Source organism: Tauraco erythrolophus, chromosome 1, assembly GCF_009769465.1.
Source record: "Tauraco erythrolophus isolate bTauEry1 chromosome 1, bTauEry1.pri, whole genome shotgun sequence".
Classification (NCBI taxonomy): Eukaryota; Metazoa; Chordata; class Aves; order Musophagiformes; family Musophagidae; genus Tauraco; species Tauraco erythrolophus.
Window position 1 is genome coordinate 51467980 of NC_141465.1, and position 18931 is coordinate 51486910.

General features: G+C 41.5%; 1 protein-coding gene across 2 annotated transcripts; it reads right to left on the reverse strand.

The window, feature by feature from the left end:
* Positions 1–4484: 4484 nt before the first annotated feature.
* Positions 4485–10981, reverse strand: TCEANC (transcription elongation factor A N-terminal and central domain containing). 2 transcript variants are annotated; one of them, XM_009991177.2, is made up of 2 exons: positions 10919–10981; positions 4485–5824 (listed from the first exon to the last, which is right to left on the reverse strand). In XM_009991177.2, the coding sequence occupies exon 2, from the start codon at positions 5814–5816 to the stop codon at positions 4734–4736; it is 1083 nt and encodes a 360-aa protein (XP_009989479.2). In that variant the 5' UTR covers positions 5817–5824; positions 10919–10981; the 3' UTR covers positions 4485–4733. The 2 variants fall into 2 exon arrangements, with proteins under 2 accessions (XP_009989479.2, XP_086465460.1); XM_086609334.1 differs by lacking the exon at positions 10919–10981 and adding an exon at positions 6212–6658.
* Positions 10982–18931: the final 7950 nt, after the last annotated feature.

The following is an 18931-nucleotide window of genomic DNA, read 5'->3' on the forward strand; positions in this document are numbered from 1 at the left end:
AGTATATCTTCTCTGAAAGTGTTGTCAGCCACTGGAATAGGCTGCCCAGGGAGGTGGTTGAGTCCCCATCCCTGGATGTGTTTAAGAAAAGGGTGTTTGAACTACTTAGGGATATGGTTTAACGGGGGATTAGGGACGGTTTGACTGGATGATCTCTAAGGTCTTTTCCAACCTAGAAATCTAGGAATCTATGAATCTATTAACTGAGTGCTGTTCAGAATAATATCTTCGCTTTTACACTGAAAGTTGTGCGAAATTGTTAATTTAGCTCTAATCTTAAAACACGTATTACAAGTTCTGCACCTACCAGTTGCTTGAGCTTTGAGTGTAATCTACATTTAAGACCTTATTGCTACTGTTAAATCGTAGGATTCAAGAAGCAGCTGAATTTACAGCATCTCTTGAAAATCCAGTGAAAACAAATACAGACTTAAGCCTTATTCAGCGTACATTTGTCCTATGTCTGTGTGGATCATCTCAATGTCATGCTCCTTTGTGGAGCAGCATCATGGATATGCTAAACGTACCAAAATTAATTGTCTCTGCTTTAAATAGCTAAGGGATCTTTTTCCCATCTGGAACAAACTGAAAAGAGATAACTTCAACAACATAAAAGAATCTCACTTTTCAAAGCTTTCCTTTTATTCTTGTTTCCGGACTCTGATATCCTTGTACTCCAGTAATCTAGACCCTCCTGTTGGCACATATGCTGCGTAGTAGCAAATTGACTTTTTAAAGCCATTTTGAGCCAAGGCATACAATCTTATCCAGTGAAACATTTTAAGCCTGTGCAGTTACACAATCTGGGTAGGGACAACATAACCTATTGACAAACTGGGGCCTGAAGCAGTACTTTGCTTAGTGAAACTGTGACCACACCTTTTCAAATAAGAGCAATGATTTACTTGAATGACTGTCTCTCATATTTGGCATTTCATGATTGTACAGTATTCTGATTTATAGTGGCACATAACACTACGAGACACGTGCTTTCTACTAAACCTTTCAAGTTACGAGAATTGGATATAAACACAGATAGAAAAATGGCCAAAGCGGCAATGAACTGTGTTAGATGAAAACAACCAATGGCATAAGATGATCAAGAAGGTAATGCAGTAATTCATGAATTTGTACACAGTTTCACTGTTGTATGTGGAGTTGTGGGCAGTATGTTTACCAGCATGAACTAGGCATAAAGTGAAACTGAACCTAGATGAGCTTTTTCACAAGCCCTGGAACAACAAAGCCTCATTTCCTATAGATGTGTGCCTTCAGCATACTTAACAATGGGCCCAGTCCCCTCTCCCTGCCTCCCAATACTTTCTGCTCCTTTCTGCCGGTATTCCCAGATGTTCTCCTTGTCCCAGACTACTATCTGGGCAAGCAGCAGCATATTTCATGTCTGACTTTCAGGTAATATTAACCACCTAGCAACTACATGTGTGTTGACTCAGCAGCTAGCAGCTTGGAATAGGTAACTCCTGAAAAAAGGTAAGGGCTTCATCTCTTTCAACAGGAACATAATTACTTTTCATGATTACTGAATTTCACAAAATTTACAAATATATTCTCATATTTTAATGTCTAGCTTTAACTGGATTTGTTACAAAGCCGGCTATCAGGTTCCATTGTTACTGGGAAGGAAGGCAATGGAGGAATGCCTGCTCACAACGTATTACCATGGAAAACCATTTTAAAATTCTGAGTTTACAACTGGGAGGGTACCAAGGACTTGCCCTAAGAGTTCTGACTGCTCTCAGTTTGAAACAGAAGGAAGAAAGTTAAGGGATAGTTGTAAACGGGGCACAGTTATAATCCATTTTTTGACTATTTGTAGTTACTGACAGTTGTTTCTATGCCATAAGCTGCAACCGCAGTTGTTGGCAGTAACTGCATCTTAGGAGAAAAGGCAAGATGTGAAACACTAGAACCAAACGACCCTCTTGCTGCTGGAGGTACAGCTCACTCAGATCCACAGTGAGGCACGCTTGCTCAATGACATGAAAAAGTTCTAAAACATCCGCTGTTTATGTTTTCTTAGCTGCTCAGTAAATATGGATCGGTAGAAAATCCCAGTCATTTTCAGGCATATAGCTTAGCACTATACATTTCGTGATGGGCAGTTCAAAAGAAAATCATGTTACACATTAAGCTACAAATGTAGTCAGTATTAAGCTACAAATTTTACCCTTGAAATATGTTATATCAAAAACACCACCCATGCTTTGTAACATTTCCCTTCGCCAGGACAAAACTTGGATGAGCTGCACATGACTGGAATGGCTTCAAAACCACCCGCAAGCAGAAATTATTTATAAGTGTCTGTTGTTCATAGCTAAAATAAAGTCTCCTGCTACACGGTGTTCTGACACAGCACAGCACTGGCACACAGCTCTCCTCAACAGGACCATGGCCTCCAAAATGACAGCACAAAACTCCGTGCTTACTGCGAACCAGTGACACAGAAGTGTTTGCTTTCCTACGGTTTTATTTTTAGCTTTCAGTAATACTTTGCGCAGAAGCACTGCCACTTAAGCAAGCAGGACTACTTGTACGCATCGATTCCAGCACATGGGTAAGGGCTGGAAAGGAAGGTCTCATCTTAACTGGTTGGTCACAGAGTTGAACACTGGGGGTTTGGCCTATTGCTTTAATGTTTGTTTTACATCAGTGCAATTCCACTAAAACACAGGTTTTCCTATGATAAAAATCTAGGTAATACCACAGTAAAGCACACCGCTGAAAGTTAAATGTTAACACTTCACAGAATGGAGATGTTTCTTGTTTTTTTTTCAGTAGAGTAACTGTAAGCACCTCTTTGTAGCATCAGGTCACACGCCATTTTCACCACATGTGGATAAAGGCCTATCTACGGTTTTATTTTTAGTCCTGGCTCACTTTTAGTTCACCAACAGCTATTTTCTCATCTCACACCCCTAACTCCTTCCTCTGACAGGTTATGTGGCTGGAGAGCTCCAGGGCAGTGCCTTAGCCTAGAGAAGCTGATGGGTCTCAGCTGTGTTACAGCTGGACGGGTGCAGGAACTGAATCCTTAATTCCTCCAGCAAATACCTACTCGGTTTCTCTCCTCAGCTGATGCATCTTAGCCTTGAGCTGCAAAATGCCTGTTGTGCGTTTGTAAAAGATATCTCCGTTAATGCCACGTATGCAGCTATATTGTGTTTACACAATGGGGTGAAACGAAACATTTTCCTCCGTGCCTAAAGCATGACTTCGGCAATTTGTTGACCCATTTCATCATCTTGTCCGTACTCCAACAAGGAAACTCATTATGAAGGTTATGTTTCCAGGCGGTACTACTGCTTTGCTGCAAGAACCTAACCTCTCAGGCAGGGCAGGCTTATTCTTCACTGTATTTCCTTAGGTCTGTGAGTTGACACATGCATGTGCTCAGAAAATTAGGACTCAATGTGAGACCCATTTCCTCTCATTTGAACATTTAAAGTAACTCAAAACCAGGGAAGAAACCAAAATAGGGACACAGAGTATGAACACAGTCTTTTACAGACCAATAGACAGCTGTGAAAGACACCTGGAATCAGGTGGTCCTCTCAGTTCCGAAAAGAAACATATCCCTGAGCTCTGATATATACTCCATTCGAAGTATTCAGATAGCTGATTTTGAAGTAATTTTAAGTTTTCCAGAAAAAACAAACAAACACAAAACAACAGGACTATTACTTGAGTGAGAAGAATGCTAAGGTGGTATTTTTTGATAAATACATGCTTCTAGTATACAGCTAGTGGGAATCCTGCTAACTCGGGAACAAAAACATGCATAAAAACTTTAGTTATTAGATTTCCTTCTATTCATTTTTTTCTGAGTAACTTGCACTACATAAAAAATTAATTTGCTCAGTTCAGGACAGATGTCCCAGTTCAAGACAAGAAAACCATTCAGAAAGTAACTCCTGTTAACATCATGCTTTTATATATTGTATAACAATAAATTTATTTATGTATTTACATGATTTCCTGAAACAAACCGCTATCTGATCTTGCCTTAATTTCTTAGCAGTTGCAGGACACACCATCCTACATTGCAAATCTGAATTGCAAAGTCATAGGTTGTCGCAAGACATATTTTCCTCCCAGTAGCTATAAAAAGCTAAAACAGAATTTCATTTTTGCTTTCATTTTCTAATTGCCTTCTCCCTCTTTTACACTCTGCTTTTCATTCCTTTTTTCCTGTTAGACATTACCTCTCAAACCAACTTAATAATCTAACACTTACTTGCAAAAAGTCATTTCATTAAGGAGTGAATCCATGCTGAACATTCTGCAACGCACCCAAGTATGTGAACTGCAGTTTTGGAAACAGTTTGTTTACTGTAAACAAAACTTATATTCTATGCAAGAACTCGGGCTGAAGATAATGAAAATTCCAGGTACTCAGTACCTCGGGGGAAAAAAACTGCAGCACTTAGAATATTTTTAATGGATTTACTAGTGAATTTATTAACTCTCTTGGATACAGTGTTACCATTTTTTTCCTTTTTTGTTTATTTCTTTACATATTGATATTACTTAAAACCACATAGATTTATTCAACTTATCTTAAAAAAATAACTTTGCAAAATCAGTTTTAAAAAATTGCTCTTTTTAGTGGCAGCATCTACACAGTATCAACACAAAATTTTAAATTATACAGTTTCAGCAGAGATACCTTCTCATATCTATGTTTCTAAACCAGTTACTAAAGAGGGATAGCGTTACAAACAAATCCATCTGCTGTGATACCACTGTTCTCCGCATTCATTACAAATAACGTAAGTCAACATTTGCTCATCTGGATTTGTGTTTCGCACCCAGCCTGGAAGAAAGAGAGTTCCTCTGGCAATCATAGTGACAGTGCAGTCAAATTTTTCACAGCGCCTACACTTTATTTTGTTTGTTTGTGTGCCATTAATAACTTGTGGAAGCTGATGTTCCTGAACAGATGATTCTGTATACAGAGCCCTGAGCTCTTTCAGTTCATTGCTGGCCATTTCCATCACTGTCATCTCAGCAAAAGCCTTTGGACTCAAAGTCCCTGAAAAAAGGTTATGTTTTAAGTGGCAACTTTTTGGGTTTTTCAGGTTAGAGATTTTGCTTCTGATGCAATTTTTATACTTTTTGTCATTTTTAGCATAAAGAGCAAAAACATGTTCTTCTATTTCTTTAGATAGCTCCAGCCATTTACCAGTTTCTTCTTCATCTTTGGCAGAACCAGCCAAAGCTTTATAAAGAAGATCCATGCATTTACACCTCAGAGCTCTAACTGGATCCTGCTGCATACTCGCTTCATTAACAAGAGGTTTAGAATCTTCATTATCAGCATGTTGCTCCCGAAAAGAAGCAAGCTGATTCATGCTGCCTTCTGCGTCGTTACGTACTACATTTTTAACCGTTTGCGAAGAGACCAAAATTTTAGAACTAGTACCATCTAGAGTCTCCTGCTGACATGGTCCTTCAGACAGCAACTGCTCTCCAGGAACCACACTGAGATGTTCAATTTCCTCTTTCACATGCACAGAAACTGACTTTTTAACTTGCATTGACTGAGCACAGTTATTCTTGTAAAGTGCTTTCCACCTTGATAATAACTGCTTCGCTTTCTTTTTCAGCTCTACTGAAGGGCAGCTCTTGAGTACTCTGTATACAGCCTTGGCAACGTCTGTCCCCTGAAGATATTCTATAGTCATATCAACATCTTCAAGTTCTTTAAGATGATCTTCAATATCTTGGAAATTGTTCTCAGACAGTAGTTTTTCAATACAATGGGCTCTGTGTACAATATTTTTCTGGTCAGACATTTTTAAACCTGAAAGTGAAAAAATGTTTATCATATTTATTGCAGTTATGACATGAATTCATTTTCTGTACATTCTCAGAAGGTTTTATTTTTATGTTATTTTACACTATTTTATTTGTATATCTCACTGGTTTTGCCAGCTTTTTCTTGAAATGGTGTAGTGCAAACGCAAAACACAGAGGAGACCAGGTCCTGGAAAAATGCAAGTGGGCATGCTAGTCTAACTTGCACAAGGAAAATACTGGTGGAAAGGAGAGGCCACAGGGACTTGGGCTGGGGTAGGGTTAACAATTTAAAAAGTAGAGCATGACACTAATTTTTAAGGAAAAGCACACTGTCTTGCCAAAAACCATACTAACAAAGACACTGCTAGCATAACAAAAATGTTTGTCATACTTGTTTTCCTACGCATGCACACCACAACAGAAGTTCACAAGGAGACTCTCAACTGCTACAAGAAGGCAGGTAACTGCACAACCACTTCTCTGTAGGAGATCACAGGTAGACTTCGCAGCGTTTGCGCATTAGTAGGCTCCAGTACCACTGGACTACCAAAAAGCGACAAGTTCTCAAATTCAGCATTTTTCATCAAGAGCACCAGATGATCACCTGTTGATGTTTAAAATCTAGACACTGTTATCAAATGATACACTTTTCAAAAAATAAAAAGGAGGCTTTATAGGGCATGTATCTCCCCCTCCTCACACATACAGAGAAACAATAAAAATATTTGTAGGGCTTTTAAAGTCCTAGTGTCAAGAGATTGAATTTAGTAAGAACACTGTTTTCAGAAATTCAGTTTGTTTTTCTATCACAGAAATTTCAACTCTATTAAAAACCATGTCTGAGACCTTCTGCTACAAGTATTTGAATAGCATAATGATCTCACACCGTTGAGTACATTCTGTAATAGCTTCCTGATAATCTCCAAAGGCAGATTTGTAAGCAAACACTGCACTAATTTAATCTGAAAGTTGCAATGACGAGGAAGTTTACTGCAACTTTTATTTGCCACCATAACTTGATGTTAGGGATTTCTTCAATTACTAAAGAGTAGGTAGCTGAACACATTTTATTGAGAGCTGCAAAGTGAAGGTTTGGAGCTACTCTGCAGCAAGTTTAAGTGAGCCTGACATAACTCAGTGGATCTTAAGCCCAAAACGCCCTTCTGGTTCCTACGCAATCATCAACCTTTCACTTGCTAAGCAAGAGATTACATGTTATATCTCTTCCAAAAGTTTCTCTTTACAGCTGCTAACAGAGAAGCAAGTTGGACTAGTAAACTTTTAACTGAGGTCCTTGCCGCTGCCCTTTCCCTTGCTAGCTTTGGCATCACATTACAGCTTGGTTATCAAGGCAGGGCAGCTCAAAAATACTGGCACTTGCAGAACACTTTCTAAACAGTGACATCTACAAACTCCTAATTGCTATTTTCAGAAATTCTTAAAAGTTAAAGACACAACCTTCTACATCCTAAGAAGTACCTATTTTCTTACAGCCGTAGCATTGTAAAAGCATGCTCCCATATATTCTGATGTGTTAAATGGAAAGAAAAAGAGGATTTCAGAATGCAGAGTCTTCTGGCTTAAATAAGATTTGCTTTTGATTCCTTTTTATCAAGCCCTTTGACCAAAAAATGCTCAGTGCATTGCTATGTGCAAATTTACACACGAAAAGAGTCAATAATACTAACATTATCCTCCTGTTTGTTGAAAAGAAGAATTAAATGTAGACTGAATGGTGCGTTGTGAGTGTTAAGTGTTCCTCTTTTCTTAGGAGTTAGTCTTATAAATTTGTGCACAAACCCAGTGTTTTGTCTGAAGTTGCATACATCCTAATTCTACTCTAGACTAAAGTCATCTGCCTGACAGAGACTGATACAAAGCTAGCTACATGTGTCCATGTTTAAAGGAACTCATAAGCAGATTTCTTGCACCATCCCTATTTCCATGATGAAATCTCCTGAGAACAGGGGAAAGGAGGGACAAGTGACACAGTTGGGTAATTTGCACGCTCTGTTGCTTTCTATGACCACCAGCCCAGCTAACTTGTTTTCTGCATGACAGACATAAGCTCAGACTTTAGGTAGGGCCTCAGAGCTCCTCAAAAGAAAAACAAAGAGAGAGAGAGAGCATAAACCTTCATCTGTTTCTATAATCTTGAACCACAGACTAACCTGACCTCCGCAGTGAACGATCTCTGCATTCACTTAACCTGTATTTAAACAGCTCGTTCTTGTCTGACATTCTGAAGTCCTGTGAAACGTCAATGGCAGCTACTACAGAAACTGATTTACTACTCAAGAAGTTTCAGAATCAGAGAAGCAGGATGCATTTTTCAAATTAAATTAAATTAAATTAAAGTTGAACTCTATGCATTGTCATACTGAAAAGCACACATAATTGCATCCTCACTCATCTGTTCTGCTGCAGGAACACGCAGAGCTGTGAGAGTGGAACGAGGTGTTTCCTTATGCAGGGCAGCCATCACCACAGCAGATGGTTCCCTGTCTCCCGAACACGAAGTAGCTGACATTAGAAAACGATGATCTGCTGGCACTGACTGTTTTTCAGGCTATCTAGGGTAGAGTTGGTGACACAGCTCAACCAGTATGATTGCCCTATGCCTTAGAATCAGTTCTGCTCCTTCCAACACACTCTACTTCAAACGTAATTTTCTTCAGTACTTGTAGGTATCTATGTATGTATTGTATTACACTACGCATACCATAGAATACACTTACCCATCGTTGCAAGATGACTTCATGAATTCTCAATATTTAGTACACAGGACTATGGACATGCAAAGAAATTACTACACATTAAGTGCCCTGCTGATAATTTGTCCATGCGTATACTTTTCCTGTGTGATAAAGGTGAAGTATTTAGATCTTTCATTGAGAACTATGCTTCACAGAAATTTTCCTTTCCAAAACTGCAGGGTGAAGATCTGTACATAAGAAAGGGTGCATAAAGTCCATGGATATCATCTGCTTATGGTAGTGGTCCTTGCTGACGGGTATCCAACTGACCCTAGGCAGCCCACCAAGGTGGTAAGGTGAAGACTTGCCTGTTTCTGTGGCTGATGTCACACAAGAAAATTGTATGGCTGAAAGAGACTCCTGCGGCTCCACAGCTATGAGAAGGCATTGGCAGTTGAGGTGACTAACACAAAACCTCTGAGGAGAGCTGGAGCCCACGTGTTAGCATCTCGCAGCCATTCTGCCACACACTCACAGTGAACTATGTTATCAGACACCTACAGCTACTGAGACGGAGCTGACATTCACTGACTCATCACCCCCCACTAAGGTGCCTTTTTTCTAATAGGCAGATCTAAGACAACCTGTTTTGTTCTGTTTTTTTCAAACTCTCTACCAGATATATAAAAGGCTGATTTAGATTAGATTAAATGCAGCATATATGTTCTACCTTAGGATTTTTTCCACACATGCGCTAAGGCAATAAATTAAATTACCAGAAATTTTAAGATGTTCTTAGTCATGCACTGACTTTTTCAAGTTTATGCAACATTAAATTCAAGTACATAAATGTTGTGGCAGCAGTTAAATAAACAAACTGAAACCAGAATATAGACATCAAAATATGAACAGTGATTTTAAAATCGTTTTGGAAATTCAAGCACCTAACACACATTTAAATCAAAACAATCACTTCTAAGGGAATGCTTTCCTCAACATGTACAACATACAGCAAAAAGGTAAGACCGACTCCCTTCAAACTTATTAAGCAAAGCTAGATAAAAGTAACAGAAAAAATAAGCCAACAAAAATATATGACAAGAACAGAACCCAATCCATCATTAATTACTTCAATGGAGGGGGATATTCACTGGCAACTGGCAGAAGCACAAGAAACAGCCAGCAGAAATCACTAAATAAAGGTAATAAACATGATTTTGTCAGTGACAATAGAGAAGTTTCTGTGGGGAAGGCACTCTTGGAATGGCACGAGCTTTGTTCTGTGTACCTAGTTTGCAAAGGCTTTTAAGATCTTTCAAGATGAAAAGTAATACATACATCTGAAATATTACTTTAACTACTCAATCATAAATTTCATCTCAGCTTCCAAATTAAAAGGTAGTATGGTGAAAAAAAGTTGTGCATTTGTTGCCCTATAGGTCAAGCAAGGACTGGATTTATCACCATGGTTGACAGAGATCGATATTTTACAGGATCAGAAATTAACTTATAAAGAACGTATACGGTTATGAAATGGTTCATTTTACTACTGTTGGCTTCCTTCAAAGGATGAGGCAGAGCTCCTCTTTAATACTGGGAATGCTGCGTAGCATTTTATGTTAAGTCTGGACATGAAGGACCTCTTCTGCTTCTGTAATCAAAGCACAACATCATTTCCTCAGACAACTGCAGAAAACATGTTTTTCATGTTCTTATAGGGAGAAAAAAGAAATTACTGATGCAGTGGTAATACTGGAGTGTATTTTCTAGCCAAAGTTCACTGGGAACCTAAGCAAACCTGAGTTCTTTCCTGCTCAGACTCCTGTTGCTTAAACTCTGATGTTTCTGTTGTAAATCAGGGTTTTGCTGTTCGTGGGATGACGGCAAAAGCTCTAGGTACAGGCATGCTTTATTTTGTTACTTTGTAGAAAGAATAGTGGAAGTCTTGTGATACTAAGACAGCTGTCAGAGCTCTGACTGCCCACTGACAAGAGATTTTTGAGTTTTCTGCTAGGTCAGATAAGCAAAATCATTGATTGAAATAAGAGTTATTTAAAAAAAAAAAAAAGAAATAAGAGTTTAAAACAACTCTAGGTAGTCTACAAATATTTATCATTCTCCCTAGTTCTCAGACGACAAAAGTGAGGCTTACAGGGTGAAATAACCTGCCCAAGCAGAACCAAGACAACGATCCTAACTCTTCAACTCACAGCTCTACTTCTCTGATAACCCCACAGCCCAAAGCAGCTGTTCATAATATTCGGGGCGGGGAGGGGAGGGAAAAAAAAAAAGAGAGAGAGAGAGAACAAAGAGGAAGCTGGGAGAAGCCTCAAAACTTTCTAAAGCAAAGGCGAGTGTTCCACAGAAACCAAGCTGCAATTCCAAACGCGAAATAAGTTTACCACTTGAGGGAGCTGTAGCACAGCAAATCCATGCAGTCTCGTGAAACGTGCATAATGAGAAACTCCAGCTTGTTAAGAAAAAAGATAAAAGCAATTTCCCTATCACCTTGAGGAGACATCACATTTTTAGGGTACCTATTTGCCTAAATTTGGCAAAAAAACCCTGTAAGTCCAAAGGTGCTGAGATACAGACAGGAGGGAAAGGGTGCATCCCTTACCTAGTCATTGTCCTGTACATTGCTCTTTCATTCAACATTGTTTGAATCTGGAATTTGACCACTCTTCTACCTGATTTAATGCTAATTGGCAAATACTGCTGAAGAAATATTTGTAAAATTAACTGAATTCTATTCAGTCAGCACTGTTCCGCTGTCTTAGTTCCAAGAGGTAAGAAATCCAAGAAAAATGACTTCTTTTCCCCTTTAAGTTATGGAATGAATTTTTGTTATTGTAGAGATGCAAGAACAAATGTACAAATGACAGTATCACAGTTTTGTGCAGTACAAAATAAAGATCTTCATCCCTCCTACAACTACACAAGGCATTTCCATCCTGCGTAGGTTTAAAATACGGTCACCCTGTAACAATACCAAGTTGAATCAGAACTTTTTTGAACAGTAAAATGACTAAGCAGGAGAGAACGAATAAACAGACAAAAGAACCCCAGCGTGAGACACTTGCTGCTAACTGCAAAGCCAGCCTCTGGGAAAAACACTGCCGTCTCCAAAACCACTTGTGGTAAATGCCTTGTCTCTGCTCTATGCCTTATGTGGTTTGAAGCCATGGCCTATTTTGCCTTAGCACAGCTAACTCCCACCGAAAAACCAAGACGAACTCAGAATGCATCCAAGTAAGTGTGGATGAACGTCTTGGAAGGGTAGAGAAGGCTGAACACCAGTCCTCTTCTCCCTCATCCCAACGGCAGATGTAGATGATTTTCTTCTCTAAGGGATTCTATGTAAGCAGAAGAAAATCCAGACCACAGCCAAGATAAAGATCAGAAGAAGCCAAGTATTCCTAACGGTGTAATAAATTTTCTGCCAAAAATGTGGTTAATGGTACAGCAGAGATGGTGCATAGCACAGTCTTGGAAACACCAGACTTCTTGTTTCGGCCAACCTAAATTCCACATAAACAATGGAAATGATCAAATGCTATTTTAAACTCAGAGCCTAAGAGAAAATCAGAGAACTCTCAGTCAGTTTCCAGACCCAAAAACATTCCTTCATCCTACCTACAGTGGCAGAGCGGATATCAAAGATGTCACCAAGAAATCATTTTCCAAGGCTTTTATTTCATCTTGGCAAAAATCAGAGCTCTTCCCGCCTCTCTCAGCAGGACTGCCCCCCACCCTTAAAAATTTCTGAACTATTGTCATGGTTTGATGGGGGGGGGGGGGGGTGGTTCTGGTGGCAGGAGAGGGATTTTGCTCCCTGCGACCTCCCCGGTTTTGGAACCGGGTTAGGCTTAGTTCTGGCCACCAGATCAGACTGCCATCCCCCTCGGGGTTGAGCCAATAGGGCGCCTCTGCGAATTGCCCTATTTAAGTCAGGACAAAGGAACCGGAAAAGGTGCTTTGCCCAGGATCGAGCAGAGAAGGGAGGAGGGCACTGCCCCCGCCCCCTGGCTCCCGGCTGGGCAGCTGCCTGCATCGGGCCGGCGCCACTCACGGAGGATGGCGGCGGCGGAGCCAGCTGGGGAACTCGGGGGCACCCCACTCCCGGGGTGCCCACTGGGCTGAGTTCACCTGGAGAGGACTGAGATCTGAGAGAAACAGCTGCATCGACAGCAGGTCAGTGAGGATGGAGCGGGAGGAGGTGTGCCAGAGCTGAGTTTCCCCTGCGGCTGATGGTGAGATAGCAGGCAGCCCCCCTGCAACCAGGACGGCCTCGGTGGAGCAGAGACCCACTCGCAGCCCGTGGGGAGAAGATGCCTGAGCCTGAGGATGGTCGTGTTGGGGTGCACGACAAGGCAGAGAGGCATCTGGAGTCTGCGTGACGACCCACGCCGGAGCGAGTGGCTACAGCTCCCTAAGTACCCCAGACTGTGGTAAAGCCCACACCGGAGCAATCTGTGGGGAAGGATTGTTTCCAGTGGGCTGGACTCACATTGGAGAAGTTTGTGGATTTTTCCTCGTGGGTAGGGGATCCATTGGAGCAGGGGAAAAGGGTGTAAGGACTCCTTCTCCTTTAAGAAAGAAGCAGCAGTAACAGCACGGAATGAACTGACCTGCACTCCCCCAGTCCCTGCCCCCTGTGCTGCTGGGGGGGGAGGTAGAGCCAGGAGGAAAAGGAAAGGGGGGGGGAAGGTGTCGGTTTTAAGATCTGGTTTTGTTTCTTTCTGTCCTCTCAAGTAATCGGTTTTTCTATTTCCCTTTGTCCTTCTAAGTAATCATTAATAAACTCTTTTGCTTTGAGAAAGCCCTGTCTGGTTTGCCCGGGACCATGGTTGGTGGGTGCTCCCTCTGTTCCTATCTCAACCCTCAGTCCCTTTGGTTGTTTTTTTTTTTTTTCCCTCTCCTCTCTACTTTACTGAAGAAGGAGAGACTGTGTGAGTTTTAGTTGCTAGATCAGCCTAAAACCACGACAACTATACAGAAATTCACCTAAGTTATCTCTTGGTCAAGGATCCAGAAGCAGTGGAGTACGTGAGCTCAGGGTTATTGCAAAACCACTCCCCAAAAATTTCTACTTCACTCGCAGAATGCTATCAGCGTAGTGTTAGAGGCAAAATGCATCTTTTATTCTTCTGCACACAACAGAATGGAGCCACAGTGAGCAAGAAGAGGAAAATTAAGCAAGAATACTATGTAAAACATTGGTTCCAGTGAGAGAAACACAGAGACAGTGTAGCTCCAGATTAGTTAAGAGTGCTGTAGCTCAAGCAGTCACTGATGTCAAAGACACAGAACAAAGATATTGCTCTATCAGACCACCTTCCACTATGCACATACTCTTTCATTAGACATTGTCCTGGAAAACTTCTTGAAACCTTCTCCCACAGCATTCTCCCCAAGAGAGGGAAGTTTGCAGGGAGAGAGGGCAGAGTACATCGCATTCATGTGAGGATGCACACGGTAGCCTCTTTTAAAAGGCAAATTTTTAATCCTGATTTGGAGTTGCTTTTCCTAGACTCTCCATTTTTAATTAAAATAAAATTCTTATTTCCCTTTAAAAAAAAAATAAAAAGATCAATAGACTGCATAATGAAGTTATCAAGCCTCAGGGATCAATCCCAAAGTAGAACTGTCAGCATATTTTTCTAATAAGATCAAACAAACATGCATGGATTTAATGAAACAGGAAAAGCTGTCGCCGTTACCAGATCACTTACCCACTGGCTTCGTTTGACCTCAGTACATAAACTGGAGCTCAGGAAGAGACTCAAAATATTACGGCTACACCAGATAAATAATACCTCTGACTTGTCTCTCGGCAAAAGTGGCTAAGACAATTCTTTCTGAGTTGAACAGCTACAGCTGTTTTAAGTTCTAGGAGCTCCAGCCAATGTCACAGTGGACACACACATCCCAGCAGAGATGTTACCTTGCTAACAGTTTCTTTCAATAATTTCATTTAGAATTAAACTAATTCTCACTGGAAGATATTTTACCTTTTCCTGTATCTTGTCTGCCTTACCCATCTGAATTTTTCTATGGAATTGACTGATCATCTGAGTTAGACAAACACCTTAAACTCTGAAAATGTTACAAGTAATGCATCATTCCACTGATTTGAAATCTTTATTTCTATTGATAAGGTTGATGTTTTTAATAAAATACTTCTAAGTAGATAAAATATAGCTTTAAGTTACAGATTGCAAGTATCAAGTGGAGGTATTAGCTAATCTCTTCCACAACAGAACAGCTATATAGATCCACAACACATTCTAATACATTATGATTCAATGGGGCAATAATAAAATGTATATACAGCTTAGAGAGATTTGTAATTATCACTTTCATTAGAAATTATGTATAAATAATGTGTGCTTCTATTTGCTTTAAAATTTGCACCATTTCACATAAAGAAACACTTACATGATTTCTCTAACCTACAACCAGGTGATTTTTCAGCATGAACTGACTTTATTCAAAATCATGCTTTCAAGTTCGGGCACAAGGTCACACAACTTTTCCATGGGGCTTTCAAATTTTTATGACAAAGCCTTATCAAAGCTAGCAGAGGAATACCTTTTCTCTCAGTCACTTTCCACTACTTGCCAGCATGAGGTATTAGATGGAGCTCCCGGCAGGTCAGAAGGTGGGCTCTTGACACACAGGGTACATTTTCAAAACATGAACTACCAGTTTGGCCACAAGTGGCAAATACACATAGGAAAAGAAGAGCGCTGAATGATATTTTAGCAGATGTCTCAGACACGAATTAATGCTACCTAGCTATGGCAGGGACACAGACTGTGACAATGCATTTTCTCTAATTAAGCTGACCTGGTAGAGTGAAGTTTGTCAAGGGGTTCAGGCTTTTTTGGGGGCTGCACACAATTTTTCTCGAATCATACAATAATTTTTGTGATTATAAACTAAGAGAGTCTCTTACAAACTAAAGAGTACATCTAATCATCTGCACACAAACCCAAGCTTGCTGGAAGTACGTTTGGCATCTTCCCAACACGCCTCTGTCATGAAGAGCAAAGCTTAACCTGGGACAAGTAGAAAAGGCTAATACTATTCCTATAATATCACCGACCTTAGTACTCAATCAAAACTTCACGGTGTGAAATTATTTCATTTGCATTTTCTGAAACAATTGCTTCATTTCCTAACATTCATGTTTTTCTAACAGTAACAGATTTTAAAACAAAAAGATTTTTTTATTATTGTTAAATTTGAAAGATAACATGAAGAGTATGTCACTATTTTCCCACAGCAAGAGGATGCCTTAAACATTACTTCTTCACTCAAGAAACATACCAGGTGATACCAATATGATTTAAGCACCTTAGTGTCATCATTTATTAATTAACTACTTTAATTCAATACAGTTCAGTCTCTTCAACTGTTCATCTGGATGGAAGCGAATGATCATATTCATAATTCTGATCACTTAGGACAGTAAACCAGTCAAACAATTTCAGCAAGGCTGCAGCATCTTCCAAGGGGAAGCTGGTTTCTTCAACATACATTAACTGTATTGCCTTATATAGGTAATGCTAACAGTTCCAGTTCATGAAGCCTGCTCTCTCTCTCCACCATTGGGATTGTATCAGACATCTGGACCACTCCCACTACTCAATGTCTGTGCACAAGAAGCATTTGTAACGCTGTCCTCCAAACACTAGGAAATCATAATTCAAGATCCCCAATACACTGAGACCGGCTTATACACGATAATGCTTTTAGAAGTAAAAAAATGGGAGCTGTTCTGCATTTCTTTTAAGGGTGTAAGCCTCTAGTGTTTCCCTCTTTCCTCCACAGACAAAATGACTAGGAGTTTACTTTTTTGAAAAAGAAAGGTTACACTATCATGTACAACATGACTTCATGGATCAGTACTTGAAGAAAATAGAGTTTTGAGCATTCTATTGTAACTGTAGAAGAATGACAATACTTTCCCTGTTCACCTATAATGACAATAATGATGCTACCTCTCATGTTCCTGCTTGGTATTAGAGCCTTCCTCCACTATTTTCTAACTTTGTTTTGAATTTCTTGTTCATTTACCTAGGTAGAATTAATTGGGTTTAGGTTTTTTCAGAGCTACTGAAGTGAAGAACTTGTTGTGAGCTGCAGGTTTAAAATTGTCTTTTAAGTGACAGATATCATCTAACATTCTTGCACATCCACTTATTTTTCAGTCTCCATAAATACTGGAGAAATTGGCGCCCAACTGGAGACTGAAGAAATATTCTTCTTCATATAAAGCTGCCAAAGACTTCAGTTCTAGCACACTATAAGCAAAAGTAAACGTTCAGTCTGCAATATCGTTTTACAGCAAATTGTGCTGCACAAATTAATATAAAAATGCAACATGTACGTACTAAATATGTTTTATGAACTTTTATGAGTTTTTGATCATTAGTCAGATGAACACAGACTTTTTATTGCTTTAACATTCAGTTTCTAGTTAAGCCTTGGCTCAACACTATCCCTATTTGTCATTCCATTGTCAAGGACATAGTTACATTAGATATTGCTTTAGCATTCTTTTATGGGTTTTCCACTGAAAAATGATACACTTTTTCCCTTTAGAAATAAATCCTTTGTATGCAGAAGAGCACATATGTTCCTGATACCTCTACAGAGAAAGTATATGATATAATCAAAGGATATGTATAAGGTATTATTAGTGTGTGCTAAAATTCCTGCTGCTAAAACATGAATACTTAAATATGAAAGTACACAATGTCTAAACGTCTGAGAGTCTTGATCAAGACACTTGATGTACTGGTTGAAATACGATGTGAAATACACTTGAAATTAAATGGATTTTTATACATTTAACTACTTTAAACAACACTCCATTGAAAAGTGTGAACCCTCCAATTCCTTTCTAGATTTATACCAGCCTTTGACTTATGTCAAGACATCAACGCTGCATGGAAACCAATCTAATACATACCTGCAAAAGTCCCATAATACTACCATTACAGACATCCATTCTGCAATTTTCAAAGTCAGCCTCTTCAGTGAGCGGCAATTACAGCCACTTATGATACAACTCAGTAGGGTAATTACAACAGCTAGAGAAGCAGCCCAGCCATATGTATGTGCCTGAAAGCCGCTGACGTTGGCCTGAGGGTGGAAGCCAGCCACAGACGACAGGGTGTCTGGAAGAGGTTTGGAGTCGGCCTCGCGATGCCGACAGCTGACCAACGCTACTGTAACCTGCATCTCGGACACTGGCCCAGAAACCAGGTGGAGATCAGCCTGCAGTCACTTCCATAAAACAGGCGGGCCAGTTCACGCAGTAACTGTGCTCCAAAATGCCACTCAGTAATACCATGGATATGCTAACTCCGTGTTTTTTCCCCAAAGCCGTCACTAAAACTTCTTAGTTTTAGAAGTCCGTTCCTCCTGCACATCCTCGGACCCATCCAGCTTAAGTTTGAACCCCTGCTGTATTGCCTAGGGGCAAAACGTCGCCCTTCCTCAGACTGCCGGCACACCCGAGGCAGAAGAAGGAAGCACGGACCCACCTACCTACACCCACGCTCCTCAGGAACCCGTCACCGCTGCAGCCGTTCCCCTTTGGCCCCGAGGCCCGAGCCGGGCCTAGGACCGTGCTAACGGGAAAAGCGACCTGGGGAGAGGCGGGACGGGGTGGTTCCCCTGGGGGTCGAGGCCGCGGGGGACTCCCCCCCGCCGTGAGGCGCCATTTCATGGCGCTGCGGAGCCCCCCCCCCCTCCTCACCCCCAGCACCAGGGCACGGGGAAGCGTCTCCCCAGCACCACCTGACGGGGAACACCGAGGAAAGGGAAGCTGCGCGCCTCCCTAACGCTACCCCTGGCGAAACGCACGCCGCTGTCACCTCCCCCCCGTCCCCCTGGTACCCCAGCAGCGGGGCCGGCGCCGTTACCTCCGCAGCGGGCCTCAATATGGCGCCTCCCTCCCGCTTCCTCCTCCCCGCCGGGCCGCGCCGCCGCATCTCTGCGAGCGGCCGGGCGGGCGGGGCAGACTGCTGGGCCGAGCAGCTGCACGCTGGCCCCGGCCCGCAGCTCCCTTTGCGCCCCGGCGCCGGCACAGCGCCCTGATGCGAGCGCCAGGCCCGAGGCGGGCACTTGCCTTGGAGCGCGGGCAGCCCCGCTTGCTCCCGCAGCGGGCGGGGGGCCGGGGCGGGAGCTGCCCCCGGGCCGAGAAGCCGCGTCCCGCTGTGAGACGGCCGTGGGGGTGGCGGGAGGCGGGAGCCGGGAGCATATTCATTGTGAGCGCCTATGCTGTCCCCCAGGGCCATTGCAGGGCTGAAAGCACCCCGAAGAAAGCAGCAGCCGCGGGAATAACTTGTTTTCCTAAGCAGCCTCAGGTGTGAAGGTACAGCTTCCACTGTGGATGC